We start from the raw sequence: 24,835 nt of genomic DNA on the forward strand, positions 1-24,835 counted from the left end.
TCCAATATTTTACTCAATGTGTTGATTGAGTCATAATTGACTTACAATGCAGATATACAGAATGATCACAAGCCACCTTTTCAATATGGGAGATTGTTGAAATATTTATGATGTTAGCTTCATATTTCTGTTGTTTAAAATGGTAGTACAGTGGAGAGTAGTATTTGTGTACAATGCTTATTATTTCTCTCAGTTGCCAAATACACAACCTTGCATATTTTGCACTTTAAGGATATATAACTTTCTTTCTGGAACATGCAACCTTGTCAGCCTTTGTTACCTTTCTCTGGTTGAAATAGAATCTAGTTTTCATATGCAAAATAGAATTTCCTCTTTTAATCCCTGGATTAAAAGTCTAGTTATTTCCCCTTTCTGTAAACTCTGTACCAGCATCATCCATTTGTGCTTGAACTGAATGTGTTCCAACGGTTCTGTTGAGCAGCACAGGCAGAAAATATATCTATAGAGTCAGGGTCAATTTCTTTCAGACATTCTTGCCACAACAGAATTTTTTTTTCCCTCGAAACTAGGAGCCAACCGGTGAGCCCTCTCCTAAGAGACCAAGGGGAAGACCCAAAGGCAGCAAAAACAAGAGTCCCTCCAAAGCAGCTCAAAAGGTGAGAGATTTCTTAAGTCTTCCCAACTTTCTCAACACCCACAGGAACCTCCCTGTAATTTTCCCATTCTAGATCCACACCTAAGGATTTCTCCCAAGTGGGTAACCCAAGACTCATTTCCTACATTTACTATTGGTGAGATTTCCAAGCATATTCTTAGAATAAAAAGTTCATGAAGCTGCTTGGGGTTGTTTTTAAACAATCACCAAATAATAAGAAACTTAAAGCAGAGATGGGGGTTGGGGGAGGTAAGCGAGTAGAGAATAAACAAATAAGATTTGCACCAAAAAAAAAAAAGATTTGCACCAGTTGTGAAATAGTTAAAAAAAAAAAAGTATAGATTTTGTTTGGCAGTGAAGTTTTTGCAATTTCCTTAAAAAATAATAAAGATTAATTTACTTTGTGCTTATTTACATGATTACTGGAAAACCAAATCCCACTCTTCAAGTTAAGGACTTTGCCAAATAGGTGATAATTAGAAGTAAATTCAATTATAGGATTCTGGGGGAAAAATTCACGAATTTTACAGCTTTAAATGTGCTGATAAAGTATTTTGCTTGTTTGCCATCAACCTGCAATATAATACATCATCGTCTCTCAAAAGCCTTTCCATCTCAGGTGATACAGAAATGTTCTGAATAGGACAATGAGAAAGTTTTAAAACAAATGTTTGACTCATTTATTGTACATTTTGGGGCAGAATAGAACCCAACCAAGTGTAACTTCCAGTGTTTTTCTTTATAAATTTTAAATTGCAGTTTAAAAACTTCATGTTTGATGGTATTTGAACTCACAAAGAAGAAATATCTCAGGATCAGTGCATACACAGAGAAGTGAAGGTGAAGACAAAAATCACAGTTTTTAAGCTTTACAAATAAATCAGAAAAACGTTTCTGTATTTTATTTGTAGGTTTGTATACTCGTTAAAAACAAAGGTTCAAAATTCAGAAGTCAATTTTGATGTATCTTTACAGTAGATTTGAGTATACTATGTACAGTGTTTGTTAAGAATAACTATATGCTCATCTTTGGGGAATTAATGTTTTGTGTGGTTTTCTCTATGACTGTGAGCACTAACCATATTATATTTGATAGTTTTCAGTGTTGTAAACTACCATAGCAACCAGGGATACATATAAAGTTATTTAGGGAGCAACTGTGAGTTCTTGTCTGTTTTAAGTCTTGAACAGAGCTGAAAGAGCAGATTTCTAATATACTTAAATATAATTGCTTCTCAGAGTGAAGATTTAATCATACTTATATTTAATCAATACACTTTGAAGTAGTTCTAAATTATCTTGTCATTTAAAAATGACAATATGTAATCTGGTATTACTAACATGAATACTTTTTTTTTTAACCTGCTTTATTAAATTAAATAAAAAGGGCTAATTTACCAAAGAAGTTTTTTTGTTGTTGTTGCAGAAGTTAATTTTATCTTAATTTGACTCTAATGGAATGCCAAAGGAATATCTTGGTAGCTAGCTGACAGACATTTAAACTATGATGTAATTGCCCTGAAAAATGCATCATTATAACATTTGCCAGGAAAAAAAATCTGTAAATCTCATCATAAATTATTTAAAATTTAATACAAAAGAGGAAAAATTATCTCTCAGATTTAACTGTATTACATTTTCTGAATGAGTTAAAGATATGCTTCTATCACCTTTTCTTCATTTTGAAAAGTTTGCCACTAACAAAATCTTAGATTGACAAAAGGAAAGATGAGACTTGTACCTAATTTACCACTTAAAGCAAAATAACAGAAAGTTGGTCTCTTCCCAAGTAAGGTGTAGCTTATTTTTAGTTACTTTGGTGATAGGTGTTTATAAATGACCCTTAGGCTACTCATCTTTCTGATGATTCTTCATGTGTGTGCACATAACATTACAACTTCCAAACCAGAAGTAGGCTTTCTTTTTCCCAAGCAAAGTTTTCTCTGAAATCTTTCATTCTTCCAGACAAAATTATTTCACACACTTCTGTTATAAAAGTTCCCTTTCTAGTAAAACTGGATAAATATTTTTGCTCAGAACATGACTGTTATAGTTCTTCAGTTTTATAAATTACGCTTCATTTGGAAAAGATAATACTTCACAAAATAATGAATGACATTGATGAATTATTCATGGCATGAGTAAACTTAAGGTATTTTCAGTTTCAGATCAGTATTTATTGAGTTTGCTTTTACCTTATATAAACATGATTATCAAACATATTTTTTGTCAAACATACATGGTATTCTAAAAAGCATATTTTTGTTAGGACTTTGAAAAGCAATTTTTTTTTTGAAAAAGTTACATTGTTCATATCATGTAAAATAAACATACCCTGCTAGACTGACCAGGGTAGGGATGAGAAGTCTTCTGTGATTAATAAATTGGGAATTCTCCTGCAAACCAAAGCTCATCATAATGGAAAATATATAACAAAAACTGGTAAGTATATAAGAGAACAGAGCTCTAAAATTAGAGAAGATGCAATGTACACTGGGATCCTGATGATGCTGTGTGTTTAAATTTTCTTGCTGCTCAAAATTTCTTTACTTACAAAGAAAAGTAAGTGTTTGGACTCAGTAACTGGCCTTGGGGCATTTGAAAACAAAACTGCTTGTTGGAAAATTAGCAATGTGAAACTTGACAATGCGTGTGGAAAGTTGAAAGACCAAATGGAGGACTACTAAATTAGCTATCACTTTAATTTCAGGCCACATTCAATATAAAATTGATTTGTGTAATACAAAAAACAAACATTTATGAAAACACAATTTGTTATGCTTGGAACTTTTGGAAGAGAATGTAACTATTCTTGACTTTGCTTCTAGTCCATTATGACAAGTTCTCATGGATAACCATTATGTAGAAATTCTAGTTATTCCCAAGAGCACCATTCTGAGTGCTCATAATTCATCCCTGAACCAGAGTCTTATTGTTATGTTAATAAAAGATCAGAAGTTAATGTTTTCCTGAATAAATAATTTATTCATGTTGAGTATGCATATGTGTGTGTCTTGACCCTTTTATTTATGTGTTAGTTTGAGATATACCTGTGACCAGTTGCCTCTTAATTTCCTTTTTGTTTTATTTTGTTTTCCTCTCCTGTTTGTGCTGGATGAAAATACTTTGTATTTTCATATTTCTCATGTTTGGAAAGTAGAAAGATATAATCTTTAGGGTTTTTGTTGTGGCTTTTTAATCATAAAAGAACACTGGCAGGGTTTCTTAGAAGTCAAAGTCATCTGTAAGTCGCAAGCCAATTGTCTTTCAGGTACTTTTAGGAAAAAAAAAATTCTGAGATTGAATTAAACTTAATTGAAAGAACTGCACATAAAATAGATCTCAGGTGTGAGATAGCCTTCCTTCATATCATAGATGTTCCTGAACTTCCTTTGGACTTTAGGTGTAGTAAAGAGAAAAAGCACAAAATAAAAATAGGGTTTAGGTAAAGTGTACTTCAAATAATGTATTCAGACAAACACTTGATTTATATTTTCCATTTGCCTATACAAAGAAAACCTGATATGAATTCGATACTGTAAAGAAATAAAGAAATTGTTCGTTTTCTAATCATGTTCCTTCCTCGAAAAGTGGTTGATTTTTCACAAATGATTAATAACACTATGCACAGATATTTTAGGAGGAAAGAATGGGGTTTCCTCATCATTTCAGACAAATGTTCAAGCACAGATGCTGAGTGAGGGCATGATTTTTTTGCAGGATATAGTAGGTCCAACTGAAGACAGGAACCAAAAGCATCATTATAGGTAAGTCAGGGAAAGATTGTATTGGAAGTTGTGGTACAATTTCAGCTTATAGCTTCTATGTTACTAATATGACGTAGTTTGAGCTCCTCTGTGTTTTTATATGCAAGCAATTTCCACTGCGACTCAGGGCTCAAGGATACAGATGAGGCCAGTCAGGTGGAGTTACATAAAGCCCAGTTATTTCTCCATTATCTTGGTATTTTAGGCTGTTCTACCTAAACAGTTGCCTCCTTTTTTTTCACTTCACTTTGCCAGAGAGGACGGAGCCTTAATGTATCAGTAAATTCTCTTTCACAATGCCTTTGAGTCATCGTAGATTATGATCCAAATATGGAAGATTCAAATGCATTTGAGTTATTTTCTGAAGTCCCTTTACTTTAGGGGACCCAGAAATCTCTTTCTTTGGCAGTTATCATTCTGAACTTTTTCATCGAAAGCCTCTCATTACTTTGACTGACCTCCAACTCTGGCTCATTTTTATCTCAAGGTCTCAACAGATCGTTTTGCTCAAGAGAACACTCCAGATTGGTATTCTGTTTCCTTTTCAGTTCTTTTTAAAGACTAGATGGGTGCTGAAGAACATTTTATGTTAGTTAAATCATTCAGACCTATCTTATCTTGTTACCTGACTTTCTGCAGTTTCCAGAACTCACTTGGGAACCATATAGTTTGGCACAAGGGTGGAACAATGAATTTTACTATCCTTAATTCTGAAATTTTCAGCTCTTGAGTTTTTGTTCTGCCAACCAGGAGAAAAAGGTAAATGGAGAACAGATTCCATTTTAGGCTGCTGCTTTATTATTCTATATTGCTTTAATCTACTGAACATTGCTGAATGGCATCTTCTAATTGATTCAGCAAGGAGCAGTCACAGCCATTTTTTTTTCTCTAGGATAACGTAAGGAACAGTTTGCTTGGAAGGTCACCCCTGTGAACTCTCCTATCGTTGCTGTTGATTTCTCTGATTACAAAAGAGGAAGAAAGAACCATTTAAAGAGGAGAATCCTAAACTTTGAAAATAGCTTTTCCTGTCATTTTGGCCTTGGCTTTAATTTTGTATTTGTATAAGTGAAGACAGGCATGTGTAAATAATGACATGGGAGTTGACAACAAGGACTTCCTTGGGGAAAATGAGTATGAACTACAATGGATGATAGAATTCACTTTTATTTCCTCTTCGAAAATATGTACTGATGGAAAGATTGTAATTTTTTTTAAACACTGAAAATGGTTGCACGTACAGTTTGGAAACTCATCGAACTAGATTAGCATAAAAGTTAAGTGAGAATTACTTATCATTTAGTGTGACAGTCAGTTCAGTGGATTTTGATTACCACAGCACATTGATTTACACTGTATTTTTGAAAGAACTACTAAAAGAAATAAATGTGACTTTCTATACTTTTTTAGGTGGCTCCATTTGCTCTTAAGTCTGTCGGTCTTAGTCATAGATACATATATTTGTAAAAATACATGAAAACAAAGCAGGGTACCACTAAGCTGATAGTTTCTCTAGCTCTTTTGTGTGTTTGTGTATAGACTCGCTGACTGATTTAGAGTAGGGGCATTTTGACTTCCATGCATTTATCACAGTATGCTGTGAGCATTTAGAATAACAAAAAGATTAATAGCTATCTAAATTTGACCCAGGAGTCAGAAGTAGATATTGCTCTTGGTTCCCAGTCTCGGCTTTTGCCTATGTCTTTATAGGAAACTCGGAAATATTTTAGTCTTAACTACTCATTTCATTTTCACCCTGGAAGTATGTTTTTTTTTTTAATATAAATTCCCCCAGGGATCAAACCTGGGTCCTCCTGCATTGCAGACAGATTCTTTACCGTCTGAGCCACCAGGAAAGCCCTACATTTCCCCATGGCTACTTTATATGGGACTGTCTCCCAGAAGAACAGACCTTTTATTGCCTTAAAATCAGATGAGGTCTCAATTCCACCACTTAAACACATGGATAGATTGCTTAATCGCCAAGTTGGGGGGTTAGTAATAGCTGCCCTACATAAGTAAGACAATGCTCAGAAAATCACTCATTTCTTTGGAAACTTACAGAATTGGGAGGGTGGTTTTGTTGTTGTTGTTTTCTACTTTTTGGCCTTTCATTTGGGTGTGTGAGGTCTTGATCTTAGTTCCTCACCAAAAATTGAACCTGTGCCCCCTGCAGTTGGAGCACAGGGTCTTAAAACTGGACCCCCAGGGAAGTCCCAGGGAGGTATTTTTTTTAAGAGTAACATTTTAAAATATGGAGGGAATTAAGAAATTACACTGGTTTACCTACTCCAGTATTCTTGCCTGGAGAATCCCATGATAGAGGAGCCTGGCAGCCACAGTCCACAGGGTTGCAGCGTTGGACACGACTGAGCAACTAACACTTTTCTACCTAGTGCTTTAACTTTTATCAGCCTTACCTTACATGTACCTTAGCTCTGTTAATCTTCTGATGTAGGCTTTGTGGTCTTCATTCCACAAATGAGAAAACTGATTCAGAGACGTAGACTGTGATGTGTCAGCTGTCCTAAATGGGAGCATCTGGATTTGAGTTCAAATCCAGTTCTAAAACTTAGGATCGATCCATATTATGTGCTGTCAAATACCCTGTGAAATATTTGCTACAAGGTAGATTATGTTTTCTCCAGTAACCAGAAACAGGTTGGAAGTTAGGTTTTGAGAAACCTTTGCTGGGCAGTTCTATAGAAGCTTATAAAGGGATTGGAAGTGTGGGCCCACTGCAACCCATCCTCACAAATTTCTGGCCCCCAAGTAAACCAGAAGGCTGTATCTTTGAAGATCATGGCACAGCCAGAAGTTTTTTTATTTGTTAAATGAAGGGGCTGGATGAAATGTCTTCTAAAGCCCTCCCAAGCTGTAGAATTCTGATGGCAAGAGGGAAACAAGACACACAGGTGATATAAATACCAGAGTGACTTTCCGTCCTTCCTTCATGCAATAAATATGTAGTGAGCACATCTTATGCACCAGACACTAATGCTAAGTACCCTTTCCAAGTTCAAGAGTTCTATTTGCTAGATGAGTTTCCTTTCTTAATTAATTTTTAGTGCTAAAACATTTAAGAGCCTGGAGTACCAGAACTTCTTAGGGGCAGAAATAATTACATTTCCTACTTAAAATTCTTCCCAACCCTCATGAATCTAGAGTTCTGAATCTGAACTTCTTTAAAAAGGCAAAAATATGAATGAAGACAAGTCAAGACCGAATAACGTTTCTAAAATAATGACAGTTGCAAATATTAATGTAACGGTGCTGATAATAGTCTGAAATTCAGTTCTTACAAATGCAGAATTCCCACCCTCTCTCCCTACTCACCCACTCTGAGATAAGCAGTTAAGTATTTAGAGTAAGTTATTGTCTGAATTATACATGGGTTTGTAGCGTGGAACCAAATTCCAGTCTGGCAAAGGAAAACCAAATATACACTTCCACAGTATTGCATATGTTGTTATATTAAAAACAAAACAGGCCTCCGAAATGTTTTGTTTGTTTTCTATTGAAAAATAATATCCTGAAGAGCATTAAACACAGGAAAAAAAATGTTAAAGCCAGTGTTTTCCAATATGTAAAATTCCTGGATCTATGCTGGTTTACAAATGAAAATCCTAACTGGTTTTACAGGCTTTGTGAAGTTTGATCAGAATGATTAAATAATGTGGGTTTTAAGGAACAATGAAAACCTCCCAGATCGCCGCCACACAGCACAGCTAATGTGCTTCTTCTAGATGTCGTCTCAGAAGAGGGTTTCAGCTTACATGTAATACTGGCCCCAAGACCAAGGAGCAAGTTCACTTTTAACAAGTTCAAGTGATAATCAGGATACTTTGCCCTTCAGTTAATGGTGCAAATTTTATTTTTGAAGAGACTTTTTGTAAATGGGAAGCTCGGTTTAAAGTCTTCTCCTTTGCTGGGCTTTCTCGCTCTATGAGAGATTTGCTTTCTCTAACTCTGAAATGTAGTGAAACAACCCTCTTTTAGAAAACAGCCCTCTTCAACAGATTTTAGATACACCCGATCACATCATGGATCTGGGAGCATAACCACCATACAGAAAAACCTAGCATAGATGCGCCATTAGCCTTTAAGATCTCAAGCAGACTCCTGCTCTCAACCACACCTACCATCCCCAGGCCCATTAAAAAGGATTTCTATCTTCCATGTTTGTATAATTTACTACTGAGTAAACTGTGCAATCTTACAGTCACTCCTAAAGATTAAATCAGACACTGCTTCTGTATTAGGGAATTTTGTACTCCTATAACTCACAATGTACCAACCAGAGGGTTTCTTAAAAGCTTCATTCTTAAGGTGACAGATGGGTGTAATGGAATATTTGCATTGACTGAAACTTCTATGAGATTGGACTAACTTGAAGGGAAACTTTCCCTTTAAGAGTTCAATTGCATTAGAAGTGAAAGAACATTTATTGAACACCTCCTTTATGGAGGCCACATCACTTCTCACTGGAGGCATTATCTCCATTTCACACCTGAACCCAAATTAAGGTTTTCAGGGACCTGCCCAAAGTCATAAAGCCAACATGGCAGAGCAGAGATTTGAGCCTTAGCTTTCCGGAGCGGGGTCTGTGTTCCTCCCTCTCTCTCGGAGACAACACTCAGAAAGAAGATGTGATTTGCTGGGCACTTCTAGTTTTCACTTAACTCATGCCCTTCTGACTGAAGGTTAAGACAAGGCTACCAATCCCTGAGAAGAAATGATTCCTTTGTGGAACCATTCAAAGTAGTAACCCCTACTACTGTGATTCAGAGTGCCCAAATCTGATGCTTAGCTGGAGCTGAATCAGTGATAATTTCAGTTAACTAAGATGTCTTTTTATAGTAGCAAATATATGAATGCTAAAGGAAGGTAGCATTGTTAGGAGAATAAGAGTCTGGACTTTAGAGTCCAGCAGAACTGGGTTCAAATCTGCTTTGTGTGCAGACTGGGTTATTCACCTTGTCTATTTAAGACTTAATTGCTTATTGCAAAATAAGAAAAATAACAATAGCTGCCTATACAGCTGTTGTAAAGATTAAAGTAACACGTGCGAATGACTTGGCCCAGTGCCTAGGGTACTTTAAATACTTGATAAATATGCACTAGCATTTTAATCAGACGAAGTTTCGGTTAATTCACGGAACCTGTTAGATTAATGCCAGGTCAAGACGATTTGGTGAAAAATCTTGTGATGTAAAAGTCTTACTTTGCCTATGTACCTGTGGATCTTTGTATCTATCATCTACCTCCATCTGTTTTTACCAGGCTGATTGAAGAGAGAGAGAGTCATCTGACAGTGTAGACAGATACTATACAATAGGAAATTGTAGTATCATTGTACCAAATACACTGTCTGCTAACGCAGGTGACAGAAGTAAAATGTAAAACAAGTTATCCTGGCTCAGGTTCCCTGTATTTTTGTGTTTATAGAGCCTTGAGAAGATTCTCATACACAGAAGAGTATGTACTAAGTTTTTTTGCTCTGGAAATGAAAATTGTAAACGTATTTTTATAGGAGTATAGGATGGTGTGTGTTGGTGAATTTTGGGATTACAGTAGGGGTGATAAACAGAGAAATTACTTTATGGTATTAAAATCTTACTCAAAAGGGAAGAAATAGCTGTGATACCAGAAAAATCTTCAGTGAAGCAAAGCAATGAAACAAACTCTCAAGGGAGTTAGAAATATATTCATGTCAGGTCTATGTTGAGTATGAAATTGTTAATAATATACATTCTTTATTAATTATTATTTTTAGCATCCCTAGTTTCTATCTCAGAGATAAACATTGATGATTTCTGCCAGCTTATTTTGCTTTCTCGGCTTTGGGTGAACTGATAGGTGATTGTTTGAGGCAAAGAATAGGAAATGAACTATGTAGAGGTGTGCTAATATTTGTTTCTTTGATTTGGAAGCCTGTATATTTTCACTCACATTTAGATTTGCTTTTGATTAACAGTGTACTTTGTAAATTGTGCAGTAATATATAGTGCTAATTTTCATAATTTTAGTTTGGCTATGGAAAGAAAATCATTTAAGAAACACTTTTTAAAAATCTTACTTTACATAATTATGGATATATGGGAATTCCTGTTTTTATTACAGTCAGAAATAAGGATAAAATGGCTTTTTTGGGGGGGGGGCCTGCACCATGCAACTTATGGGATCTCTGCCTTGTTCCATCCTTGTTCTCTTGATCTCTTGTTCTGTCTTACCAGGGATTGAACCCAGGCCCAGGCAGTGAAAGCCTGGAGTCCCAACCACTAGACCACCAGGGAACTACTGCAAAATGGCTTTTTAAAAGCATTTTCATGCATTTCAGAGATCATTCCAGGAGAGTCTATTAGGGTGAGGGTTGCCTAGATCTCTCTTTGCATCATGGAATGAATAATGAAGAAGATGAGCCTTCAGGAAGACTGAGATTGTTAAAGCAATGTCAATACCTCATCTGCAAACCAGAACATTCTTACTTGGAATGGGTCCTTGGTGCAGCACTTACAAGAAATGTCAGGTAGGAAACGATATGACTTCCTTTTTCATTTTGCAGAAAGCAGAAGCCACTGGAGAAAAACGGCCAAGAGGCAGACCTAGGAAATGGGTGAGTAATAAGATAAAATTCGTGTCCTTTTTTTGTAATGAAATATTTCTGGTTTTTTTTTGTTGTTGTTAATTTATTTATTTTCAATTGGAGAATAATTGCTTTATAATATTGTGTTGATTTCTACCATGACATGAATCAACCTTATCTATATACATGTTCCCTCCCTCCTGAAGCTCCCTCCCACCTCCCACCCCATCCCACCCCTCTAGGTTATCACAGAGCACCAGATTTGAGCTCCCTGCATTGTACAGTAAATTTCATTTTATCAATTACATTAATTTCTAACTTCTGGTTTGATGAATCTTTGAAAGGGTTAAGGCACATTACCACCATTCCTTACCCTCAGGCTCCAGGAGTTTACTCAAAACACTTTTCTTTCCTGGGAGTGTCTCCTTTTTCTACCTCTTATCAACATGAAAAGAGTCTCCACTCTTTCTTCAAATGCGGTAACAATGAGATGACTTGTTCCGTCGGTTGAGTAACTAAGGTTAAAGGGTATTATGAAATGTTGGAAGTTGATTACAAATGGTGATAAAATTCAGATGAAATGTGTGTCTGAGATAACTTTTTACCTCTTTCTTTTCATTTCTTATTGTTACTATTTCCTGGATGACTTGGCTTTGGACGTATCTCATTTTCTAGGTGGTTTGTGTTTTCCTTTTCACATTGCCTTTGTTAGGAAACCAGGTTTTAATGTCCAGATTTTCTTGCTTCCCTTAGTGGTCATTTTTACATACTGACAGTGGCTTCCAGGCAAGCTTACTTGACTGCATAGGCACACAGATCCTGACTCTTTCTGAGGTCAGAAATTCATTGGTTGCTGAAAGTGCATGCTCAGTCGCTAAGTTGTGTTCAACGCTTTGCGACTCCATGGACTGTAACTCGCCAGGCTCCTCTGTTCATGGGATTTTAGATAGAACCCAGGTCTCCTGCATTCTTTACTGTTGAGCCACCAGGGAAGCCCTCCTTTGGAGTGATGTCATTCTAAATGACAACTCTGTTCCTGACCCAGGGGGTGAAATCGTGTCCCCTGCATTAGCAGGCAGATTCTTTACTGGTTAAGCCACATGGGATGGCTTTGCTAATTTTACCACTTGAAACTTGTTGTTTATACTGCTACATTACCTTGCTCTTCTGGTCTGTCTTTCCCAGTGACAGAGGAGACAAGTCTCAAAATGAATAAAACCATTTCTCAAGAAAGATGAAGGCATCTTCCCTACCCAGGATCATCTATGATGGGATCTTTAGCCTTCCTTTTCTCTCTTCTGTGGTTCCGTCTTCATGCTTCATCTTTTTCCAAAGTTCCTTTGCTGCTCTGCTGGATTGCATTTTCCTATTAGTTTGCCATTCCTCTCCCATCAAGAATTCTGCATCCCTTTCTATTTATACTTTGGTATTGCCTTTCATTCAGTTTATTCATCTTCTTGTATTTTTTTCCCCTCTGCTCAACATGTATTAGGATTAGATTTCTTAGCACAAGGAAATGGGGATGATCTTTAGATTAAAAACATCTCAGTGTTGCAGGGTAAACTTAAAGTAAGAGCATTTCATTCAAAACCTTCTGGTCCAGAAATGAATTCTCTCCAAACCAACCCACCAGGTGGTGATCATCTAGACTCTGCTCGATTACTTCTCATGTTAGGAAACTCATGTCCTCTTAAGGCTGCCTCTTCTTTCCTGGAAAGCTCTGGACATTAGAAAATACTTCCATCTGACTCCCTGTAACTTCATTCACTGTTGCTAGGCCTCCCTCCTAGGAATATACAGAGTAATTGTTGTTACTTTTACTTGTGATAGCTCCTCAGATAGTTGAAGGCAATTAACATATATACTTTTTGTTCTCTTTTCTGGTTTGAATATCTCTAAACCTTTTAGCTCTTCCCCATAAAGAAACATTCTTCTTATTCTCCTCTTAGTGTGCTTGTTTTCTTTGTCTCTTGTAATATGTCACCCAGAACTTAGTATCATATTCCAGGTGTGGGCTCCATAACCAGTGGGTTTATTACCTCTCTTGTTAGACATATGGTTCCAGTTACCTATTACTGTTTCATCAACCACCCCAAAACTTAATAATGTAGAAAGGAAAAAAAAAAAAAAAAAAAAAAACAACCGTCATGGATTCTTTGTGTCAGGAATATGGGTAAGGGCACAACAGAAACAGAAAGGCTTGTTTCTGATTCAGGATGTCTGGGGCTTCAGCAGGGAGGATTCAAGAGGCTCTGGATGTGTGTGTGGGGCAGGCGGGGGGTACCTTTCATGCTTGGGGCAGAATCGGGAAGTATCTTCACACACAGGGTTGATGCTTTTGCAGAATTGGCTTAAAGTCTGGATGCATCTGAGAGTGTCCTCTGGAGCATCCACACACATAGCCTTTCCACCTTGGTGGTCTCAGGGTAGGTAATCAATCTTCTAACATGCACTCTGGCCTTCCATGTTCTCCCCAGTGAGGAGAAAGCTGCAAGCAAGGCCTCTTTTTTCCTTTTAAGGTTTTTTTGTTTGTTTGTTTTTTTGATATAGACCATTTTTAGAGTCTTACTGAATTTGTAACAATATTGCTTCTGTTTTTAAGTTTTGGTTTTTTGGCCACAAGGCATGTGGGATCTTAGTTTCCCATCTAGGGATCGAACCCACACCCCCTGCATTGGAAGGCAAAGTCTTTACCACTGGACCACCCAGGAAATCCCAAGCCTTTTTTTACTTAGATGTCAAAAAGTGCTATTCCATTACACTAGTGAGCACACTATTGAGTAAGCTGGTGTTGGCATACATATCAAATATAGATCTGCTGTTTTATTTTTTATTTTTTCTTTCATTCAACAAGTATTCATTGACTTTCTTCCAGGGGATGCAGTGGTAAGAACAACAGACTCTGTCCCTGATGGAGGAAGATGTGATTAGTTGAAGAGTTATGCAAATAACTGTAACTTTCCCATCTGTGTTCAGTGCTGGGAAGGAGCCATAAGGGTGCTCTCAGGGCTTGCAGTCATGATGTGATCGCTATCAGGGAGACCGGGAAACACTTTCCTGAGGTGATCCTTGGCTGTGGTCTTGGGGATCTGTAGTGACTAACCAGCTGAAATATACCTTAGACAAAAGAAGTAGTACTTGCAAAGGCCCTGTGGCTGGATGGAATACATTGAATAGGGGTGAAAAGCCAGTGTGACTGGGTCAGAGCGATCAAAGGGTGCAGGTGGGAGATGAGACTGGACAGGTGGATGGAAACTTTGCTTACCAAGTTAAGGAAGGGTTTAAAAAATCATATACATTTTATTTATTTGCTTGAATGATTTTGCTCATGGAGGTGAAATGACCAGATTGTGTTTCAAAAAGGTGCCTTGGCTATAGCAAGGAGAATATAGGTTTGTCATTTTTCTAAGCATCAGAACTAAAACTGCATCAATGGAATATATCCAATTGAACTCATCAATAAGGAAAACCTGTATAAACTTTCTTATAGGCAACAAGATAGGAAATCGATAAGTTGTTTGAAATAATGAGATTAATGTTGCTAAAATGAAGTTAAATGCTGCTGCTGCTGAGTCGCTTCAGTTGTGTCCAACTCTGTGCGACCCCATAGGCAGCAGCCCACCAGGCTCCTCCGTCCATAGGACTTTCCAGGCAAGAGCACTGGAGTGGGTTGCCATTGCCTTCTCCCGAAATGAAATGCATTGTAAGCAAATACAACGAGGCTTAGCCAGCACACAGCTTCTATCTAAATAAAGCCCCAACCCAGCTTTATTTAGATATAATTGATGCTTTCAAACTGTGGTGCTGGAAAAGACTCTTGAGAATCCTGTGGACAGCAAGATCAAACCAGTCAATCCTAAATGAAATCAACCCTGAATATTTATTGGAAGGACTGGTGCTAAAGCTGAAGCTCCAATACTTTGGCCACCTGATGCGAAGAGGTAACTCATTAGAAAAGACCCTGATGCTGGGAGAGATTGAAGGCAGGAGGAAAAGGGGACCACAGAGGATTATGAGATGTTTGGATGGCATCACGGACTCAATGGGCATGAGTTTGAGCAGACTCCAGGAGATAAATAAAGTATGGTACAGGAATAAACAAAACATTTTATGGAATAAAATATGTACAGGTCAGGGAAGCAAGCCTGGCGTGCTGCAATTTATGGGGTAGCAAAGAGTCAGACAAGACTGACCAACTGAACAACAACAATTGACATTTGACCTTTCGTAAGTGTAAGGAATACAACATGTTAATTTGACTTATCTTTTGCAAAATGATTACCCCAGTGGCATTAGTTAACACCTCCATCCCCTTACATAATTACCATTTCTTTTTTTGTGGTGAGAACGTCTAAGATCTATTCTGTTAGCAACTTTCAAGTATATAATACTGTGTTGTCATTGTTGTCGTTATTTAGTTGCTCAGTCTCATCTGACTCTTTTTCGACCTCATGGACAGTAGCCCTCCAGGCTCCTCTGTCCATGGGGATTCTCCAGGCAAGAATACTGGAGTGGGTTGCCATTTCCTTCTCCAGGGGATCTTCCCAACCCAGGGATCGAACCAGCATCTCCTGCATTAGCAGGTGGGTTCTTTCTCATTGAGCCACCAGGGAAGCCCATAATACTGTACTGTGAACTCCAATCACAACGCTAGATCTCCAGAACTTATTACTGGATGTTTGCACCCTTTGACCAATATTTCCTCATTACCCCTGTACCTTCTCCCAGCCCCTGGCAACCACTATTCTACTGCCTTTGATAAATTTTGCATTTTTGGGTTCCACACAAACAATATCAGACTTTCTTCACTTAGCATTAATGTATTCAAGGTCCATCCATACAGATAGCAGGACTTCCTTCTCTGGCTGAATAATATTCCATTGTCTGTGTCTACCACATCTCCTTCAGGCACTCATCTGTCGATGGACTCTTAAGTTCCATATCCTGCCTCTTATGTGGCCTTCCTACCTTTTCTACCTTCGGCTCTCCTGTGTTTCCCAGTTAACCTGCATAGGGTATACTCACATCACTGCTCTTCATGGAAACTCCCCCTGGATGAGCACTGAACTGATTACAACCTTCCCTAGCTCTTTGAAGTCCCCACAGTCTATATCCACCTCCCTTTATGCCTTTATTTCCCACTACTCATTCTTACACAGCCAGTGTTTCAGCCAAGCTGGAATAAAATATGTAATAATTAAAGGACCTACATGTTTTTATTTTCTCAATGGATTCTTGCTTATTTGAGGGAGATCTGGATTCCAGGCACCTGATATTCCGGCTGGATAAGGAGCCCATGTGAAGCGCCCACCACAAAAGCCCCTGCCTTTCTGGGAATAATTGGGCCATCCTCATTGACCCTTCCTGGTTTCTGATTTTTACTGGCTGTGAGAATGGAAAATATTGTGTAGTGAATTGTTACAAGACCCTGATTTGTTCCCCAAAGAAGAGTTGTTCTACTTAGAAAAGGAAATAGAAGGAAATTGTGTATTTTTTTTTCTTGACAGCGTGTTTCCTCTTTGCTCATATATATTCTGTTGGGTAGAGTGTGCATGGCCGGTCACAGCAAGGCATTCAGTTCTAGGGCATTCTTTACTGGAGAGCTTGTACTAAAGAAATAAATTATTGCATTTTCCATAGGAAATAAGCCTTGTACTTTATAGTAAGCTCAATTTTTTCCAACAGTGTCATTCACTGATTTCCCTGTATTAGAGCTATGTTTTTGAACTGACAGGATTTACTAGGTACAGGACCTAAAAGACAAATTGCTCCCCTTTTATTCTCCTCATTTGTTTTGTTTTAAAAGTTCTTTTGCTTTTAAAAAGAAGTCTTGTACATTTTATAGTGTCCTGTAACAGGCCTGGAAGAAGATATGTACAGTGTAACCCTCTCATCCGATGTGATTGGAATCAGTACTTGGTAGGTTACTCCAAAGTCGATTAACCGAAAGTACGTAGCTGTAGAAGCAGAATTTGTGCCAGTCTTGGCTCTTCAGGGGATGGAGTGTTGACTAATCCAGTGACGACTAGCTAGACTTTGTTTAAGCTCACTTATTCTGTTTACTTTATTCCCCTTTGCCTTCTTTTTTTTATGTGAGTTTGAATCAGATTTCAGATCCATTATTCTGATGAGCTGTTTTGGACTTTCACATCTTTTGGGTATGGAGGAAGTGAGAGGTAAAGGAAGGAGAGAGAAGTGGGACCTGACTTTTCTACTGGTCTCTTGAACTAGGAGCTCAGGATTTGGATTCAGGTGGCTTGGGTTCAGATTCTGGTCCATCACTTGATTCACTGGAATTTGGAGAATTACATGACCTTTTAAAAAACACTTTAAAGATTATTTTAAATATGTGATTAACTAATCTTTTAATTTAAAAGATTATTTAATTTTAGGTAATTAATTGTTTCAGGTATATAGCATGCTGATTCACAATTTTTAAAGATTATATTTCACTTATAGTTATCATAAAATATTGGCTGTATTCCCTATGTTGTACTGTCTATCTCTGTAGGTTGTTTTAGTCACAGTATTTTGTACCTCTTAATCGCCTACCCTTCTCTTGCCCCTCCCCCATACCCTCTCCCCACTAGGAGCCCCTATTCTCTATGTGTATTCGTCTAATTCTTTTTTGTTACAATCACTAGTTTTATTTTTTAGATTCCACGTGTAAGTGATATCATACAGTGTTTGTCTTTTGTCTCTTTCCCTATTCCACTTAATGCAATAACCTGCAAAATTTTCTTTCTTTTTTATGGCTGAGTAACATTCCATCATTTTATATATATCACACATCTTAATCCATTTGTCTGTTGTTGGGCACTTAGGTTGCTTCTGTATCTTGACTATTATAAATAATGCTGCTGTGAACATTGGGGTACATGTATCTTTTTGAATTAGTGTTTTCATTTATTTTTTATATTTTTGAAAAATACCCAGGAGTGGGATTGCTGGGTCATGTGGTAGTTCTGTTTTCAGTTTTAAAGGTCCAGTTTCCTCCTCTTTAAAAAGATCACAAGAGTGGTACATTTCTTATAGAGTTGTGTGAGGATTAAATAGGGTCTTGATGTAAAGGGCTTAATAGAAGGTCTGGCATATAGTAAGTACTCAATAAATGTTCAACATTATTATTAATTCCACTCTACACTTTCATGTAGATATTACAGACAGCCTAAACCCTAATTACTTATAGCTGCCTATAGTTACACATGGACTGAGGTGACAATTATGTATCAAACTCACCAGGTACCCTTTGTGGTGTCTTTAATATATCTGCTGAATATCATCAAGTTTAAGAATAGCCTATAAATAATACTAAATTACATTTTAAATCTACTTATAGTTAAGGAAAATAATTTAAATTGCAGCTTATAAGCCTGCTAATCTAGAGGTTTGATGTCATATGTTGTTCATCAATTCAGAAAGTAGAATTTCTGCTGTTTGCCTCAATAGGCACATGCAGAGCTGTTCTGGCTTCTTAGAACCTATTTAGGTATCTGTTAGTCAATCCTTTTGCCAGGTAAAACTAGGCATTTCGTGTTTATTTGTATTTCTTCATTTTGGCCTTAGAAAGGAGCCCATCACACAACTGATTTAGTGATGGAGAATATTTGGCAAAAGTTTTAGAGAGTGGAGCTAAGGCTCAAGAATACATGGCGATAATAAAGATGTTAACCTTGTGTATGAAATGCTCCATCCAGATGTTGCTTTGTGAAGCAGCTAGTGCTTCTGGAGGAAGAGAAGCGAGGACAAAATAATAAAGAAAAATCAGTGGGAACCAGGGATGTTTTTAGGTGTTTTGTTTTCAGAGTATCTTTATGAGAAAGGAAATTAACAACGGGAGGGAAATACTCCCCAATATGAATTAATGGTTTGTAAAGGGAAAAAAAAAATCATTCTGGAGATACTGAAATTGACCTAGAAATTGACCCAAGTACCAGATGCTGAAGCTTAACTTCAATTGGTCACTAGAAAGTTACTAACAAACCCCAGCTGTTTTCTCAGATTGCTGATTCTCTTCTTTTGGTAATGGGGTGTGCGGTATGTTGATTTAAAAATATGCATTTCCGTTCCGTCTCTTTTGAGAGACAGTTGTCTTTCTTTTATAAAAGAACTTGTGATCACGAGAAAGTGATGTAATTTCATTTGTAGTCAAACATTCTAGATAGGTGGCAAGAGCTTTTGTTTTTCTGAGTTTGTAGAAATCTAGAAACTTAAATTATGATTTTAAAATCAAGTGGGAGGAACTAAATCAGAGTAAAACCTATTACAACTAGACTGATTGAAACTCTTTGGGTTTCTTCTAAATATTCCAAGCATTGATGTATTGAAGAACCTGGAAATCTACTGTTGAAAACATTGGGTTTTCATTTCCATTATTTTTTCCCTCCAGATGTTTCTTACTTTTTTTTAAACTTTTAGCCACTTGTAATTTAATACTTGCTTGTTTAAACTGAAAATATTTCTTCTATGATTAGAAAGAAATATCCAATAATGCATATTGCAGATAATTGTAACATTTTACTGAGGGAAAGAAATGACTTTGATAGAACATCAAAAACCATCTATTAATGGAGTACGTGAAGATAAAACCATTTTTCATTTGAACATGTAAAAACAACATGCTTTAAAATCCTAGAGATGCTTCCTCTAAAACACATGAGTTTTTGACATATGCTCAGTAATTATAGTACAAATTTTCTGATGCTTATAAGGTGTTCAGTATTGATAAACTATATTTTCTGAAACTACCTTCTTTGCAGTATTTTGTAATAAAAATGGAGTTTAGTTTTTTTTGGCAAACCGTAACAGAACTCTGTGGGGGAAAGTGATTTAAATTAACTTTCTTTTTAAATAACTTATTGCAAAATTCCCTAAAATGCTTATTTTAAATTACAAGATTAAATAATGAAAACACTAATAAATAAATCATGCTCAGAATGGAAGAATTGGATTTGATCATTAGTATTCTGATCCAGTCTCTTTTTTGCTTGTTTCAGTATTGAAGTCCTGTTCTTAATTTTTCGGTTAATGATATTTTTAACAAAGAGATTGATAACTAGCTCTTCTTGGTCATCCAGTTCAGTTTGGCATGACTGGCTTCTACCAGATGCTGACCATTCAGGATTATTCAGACATTGACCTTCGGGTCCACTGCTCAAATGATTCTACCACAGTGGCCATGTGGTTTTTTATGAATGAAGTCGCTCAGTCGTGTCCGACTCTTTGCAACCCCATGGACTGTAGCCTACCAGGCTCCTCTGTCCATGGGATTTTCCAGGCAATAGTACTGGAGTGGATTGCCATTTCCTTCTCCAGAAATAATGAAAACACTAATAAATAAATCATGCTCAGAATAGAAGAATTGGATTTGATCATTAGTATTCTGATCCAGTCTCTTTTTTGCTTGTTTCAGTACTGAAGTCCTGTTCTTAATTTTTCAGTTAATGATATTTTTAACAAAGAGATTGATAACTAGCTCTTCTTGGTCATCCAGTTCATTTTGGCATGACTGGCTTCTACCAGATGCTGACCATTCAGGATTATTCAGACATTGACCTTCGGGTCCACTGCTCAAATGATTCTACCACAGTGGCCATGTGGTTTTATTAAACTATGATCCAGGAAGAATATGTTATCCACTTGTGGCTGAGTGGCAGGTTATAGACAGGAGGCAGTTAAAATAAATGTCCCGTTTCTCTACCCAAATAATCAGATCAGTGAAATCTTGGCCAAGGTAGTTATCTCAGTTTCACTCTAATTAAATGGCAGGTGCTATAAAATTCAGTGATCATTTTATATGACAGTAAATGTATTAAAGACGTTATCTATACTATCATACACTTATTTACTTATGTTTCCCCAAATCTGAGTTTTTATGGATGGCAGTAAATATTTCTAAAACACTGGAAACCCTCCTGTCATGTATAAATGACACTAATATGCCATATATATTTTTTCAACAAGGTAAGATAGGTAAAAATATTACTCCATATGTCAAGAGAATGTTTTTGTTCTCTATTAAAGAGTGGAATCTGTTTTTCAGGGTTTTTTGTTTTTTTTTTTTTAACCAAGGAGTTCTTGATTCTAAACTCTTCCATATTTGACACAAATATTTCACTCTTTTTGGCAAAATGTCAATCCAGTGGGATTTAATCAAACCTACTGTTTCTTTTCTGGACATAGGTAAAGACGGTTTTGATGAGCTATGTACCTTTGGGCAGGTTGCTCAATGTACTCAATCCTTTTTCTCCCATTTAACTAGGAATGGTCTATCCATAATTAATGACTGTCAAGCATTTTGGGTTGCAGAATATAAAAACCTTTATTACTACTACCAGCACTATTATCCAGGGACTGATTGTTGATTTTGTAGAAGGTTCAGCCTCCTGTTCCCTTTTTTGTGGTGTTTTTCCTGCTCCCCTCTGCTGCCTGCCCTTTGGCCATTTCACTGCTCATTAGCGCCTCCACCAGATGCAGAGCAGGCCTGGGAACAGGGTTCAACTCTGGTAAAAGGCTTGGTAGGAAGGAGGCTGGGAGTAATGACAGACATAGGGTTTTCAGATTACCTGTCGATTTGATACATCCAAGCCACCCCCAAACCCTGTCCTCAGGGGTAAATTCAGTGCAGCTATGACATTGAAATTTATTTTTTATTCATTATTCATTCTTATAATACATTTATAAAACTTTGTAATTTTCATTCTTATAATTTTCGAAGTAAAATATCTTTTTCAGAATGCTGTTGGAAGTGAAGTCTCTTTTTTGTTTTTCCTTAGTATTGATGAGTGGCTGCAGATCAGGCTTGGTTTAGCAAGGCTTTGTCCCTGTTCAAAGACAGAGGAATTGCACTGTCTACTCTTGGATTTTGCAACCATATGGACTGAATCCCGCCAGGCTCCTCTCTCCATGGGGTTTCTCAGAGAAGAATACTGGAGTGGGTTGCCATTTCCTTCTCCAGGGGATCTTCCTGACTCAGGAATCGAACCTGTGTCTCTTACATCTCTTGCATTGGCAGGCAGGTTCTTCACCACTAGCACCACCTGCTGAGTGCACTCTTGGATTAGAGGCAGGTTGGGGAATGACAGTTGTTTAAATTCTGGCAAATGGAGATTACCTTATGAAGCAGGAGGCACCCTGTTGGGGTGTTAGAAGATCATAGAGCTCACCCTACCTCTATGACCAGGGGAAGCCATGTCATCACGTTGTGCTGTGGTTTCACTGTATTAAGCCAAAAAATGCACTGCGAGTGTCTCTTTGAACATAATATTGTGCAGAAGGCTCAGCATGTAAGACAGACAGTGTGGATAGAGAAGAAACTTAAGCACTTTGGTTCACTTGTTTGTTTGCTTTTGTCTTTCTTGGCTTGACCATTTAAACGCTAGGGCTTCAATTCTGAGACCTGTTGACTTTATGACTTTCCGTTTGTCTAACAAAGTCTTCTGGCAATATTATGGATCAGGGCTTGTGCTAGGTCCTGGGAATGTAGAGGCCAACAAAATCGGTGGAGGCTGCCTTTGGGGTGCTCGCAACCAAATAGGAAACCTGATGCCAGCTCATTAGATCACTGCTCTGTGCTTCAGATGTCGTGCGGGGAAATGAAAGCCCAGATTTCAAATATTTTGAGCTCTTTCGAATTAAAGAGACCTTCCATAGAAGTGATTATGTTGCTTTGAACTTAACTATATATATATAATTTGTGAATTAGTTGTACTGGTGGGCTCAGAGTTATATTCTCTCATTATCACCACAGCACATATCCAGGCTAATATCAGATGTATGATTTATTAAAATAGTTCAATTATATTTAGTTACATGTGTGCTCAGTCATGTCTGACTCTTTACGACCCCTTGGACTGTAGTCGCCAGGCTCCTCTGTCCATGGGATTTTCCAGGAAAGAATACTGGAGTGGGATTAGCTGAGAAGCCAATAGCTGAGAAGCCTATATTTAGTTAAGTTAGACTTAAAATAATTAGGTGGGCTTCCCTGGTGGCTCAGTGGTAAAGAATTCATGTGCTATTGCAAGGAGACTCGGGTTCAGTCTGTGGGTTGGGAGGATTCCCTGGAAAAGAAAATGACAGCCCACTCCAGTCTTCTTGCCTGGGAAATCCCATGGACAGAGGAGCCTGGCAGGCTTCAGTCCATGAGGTCGCAAAAAAGTCAGACACGACTTAGAAACTAAACAACAGCAATAAAAAGATAGGTATTAAATAGTCAGATACAGGCTCCGAAAAGAAAAGAAGGGAAACAGAAAGACCAGAGTAATCCTCTTGAGCTGCCATTCTAGCATACATTCATCTTGTTTTCTCTCTTTGTTCTTGCAAAAAGAATTTAATTTATATTTATCAAATAATTTAAAGATCACTAGGTGGTAAAACAACTTGATTATATATTTTAATGTTTCAGAATCGTGCTACCATTTGTATTTAAAAATTAGCTCTGGGAGGGTAGCGAGCACATTGTAGTTATCTTTTTACCCTCAGCACCTAGGACATAGGAAGGAATTCAGCAAAGTGATTAAGAGCTCAGACTGCCTGGTTCCCTTATCAGCTTATCAAGGCAAGTTGCTCATTGTCACCAGCCCAGTCTCCCTGGGTGCAAAACAGAGGTTAATAATAGTTCTCATCCCTTAGGATTGTTTCGTAAGAATTAAATGAGAAGCCTTCAAAAATTTGTATTCATCAAGAGACAAGCACTCAATAGATCATAAGCATAGATGTTAGTATAGTTTCAGGTCCATAGCAAGACTGAATACATGTCTGGTGAACAGAATGTAGTATTTCATTAGTGTGCATAAAGCATGGCCTTTCAGTTTTTGTTTCCAGTAATAAGTGTGGATCTGAATTGAGTTCCTTCTTTAACCAGAGGATTTGTATTTTTGGAGAGCCCACACAAGGGTTAAAAGTACAACCTGTAGGCATCAAAGCAGTGTTTATCATGATTTTGAATTCCAGCCTATGCCTTTCCACTTAAGAAGTACGCTGTGAGCCGCTATCAGCCAGGCCCAATGCAGACTTTGAACGCCTTGCTCTATATTAATGTTTCCATTTGCTCACCCCTGGAAATAGCATTCTGCTTTCCAAAATAGACTCTGGCACTCTACCTTAAAAGAATTTTTTGTCACAGCTTTGGATCATCAGAAAACCAGAAAAGAGCTTTATTGGCAAAACGTCACAAGATAATTTTCAAAGATAGTTTCGGATTTTTTTTCTACATGAACTCATTTTCATTGTCTGTCTCCCATTTCCTTCCCTCCTGATTTTTAGTACTAACCTGCAAATAAAGATGAGGAGAATCAGTTGATAACTGTTTCTTTGACTTCTTTTAAGGCTGTTTTGAAGCACTTAAAGTGACACATACAGCAGTGGGGTTTATAGCTAGGGATTCACTGGGGGGAAATCTAATGCCCTAGGTTTACATCACTGTGGGCATAAGGACTTCATGTCGGAATAACATAGGTAGCAATGTCACATAACTTAGAAGTTTAAGCATTAACATTACCAATAAAGGAAGTGCAGGTCGGCCAAGTTTCTAGACAATCCAAATATTTTCAGTCTTGAGGGAGCACCCTATTGCAGGAAGCACCAACACCGAGGGAGGTATGGAGGAGCAGGGAATTGTAAAGATTATAGCTGATACTATTCTATATCAAATACCATTTGTTTTGCAGTCTTTTATCATTCTCTGTTTCAAATGATTCTGACGTCAGAGAAGACGTATATCCCCCAGTGTGTGTCTGAAGTTGATCCCAGAATCTAATTTCTTCTTTACAGAATCTCAGTAAGAAAATACATTTTCTTTCCTGCCATTGTCCTCTCAGATGGCCCAACTTTAATGGTCTTTAAATTCCCTAATGGACTTCCCAGGTG

The 24,835-nt window shown here is 37.4% G+C and overlaps 1 protein-coding gene across 2 annotated transcripts in view; it reads left to right on the top strand.

Moving 5' to 3' along the window:
* Nucleotides 1-24,835, top strand: part of HMGA2 (high mobility group AT-hook 2) — a 147,811-nt gene that overhangs the window by 2,980 nt on the left and 119,996 nt on the right. For both annotated transcript variants that reach the window (XM_044941587.1, XM_006066451.3), the window contains exons 2-3: nucleotides 531-617; nucleotides 10,949-10,999. In XM_044941587.1, coding sequence (XP_044797522.1) covers nucleotides 531-617; nucleotides 10,949-10,999 — 138 coding nt within the window. The remainder of the gene's footprint in view (nucleotides 1-530; nucleotides 618-10,948; nucleotides 11,000-24,835) is intronic.

Source organism: Bubalus bubalis, chromosome 4, assembly GCF_019923935.1.
Source record: "Bubalus bubalis isolate 160015118507 breed Murrah chromosome 4, NDDB_SH_1, whole genome shotgun sequence".
Classification (NCBI taxonomy): Eukaryota; Metazoa; Chordata; class Mammalia; order Artiodactyla; family Bovidae; genus Bubalus; species Bubalus bubalis.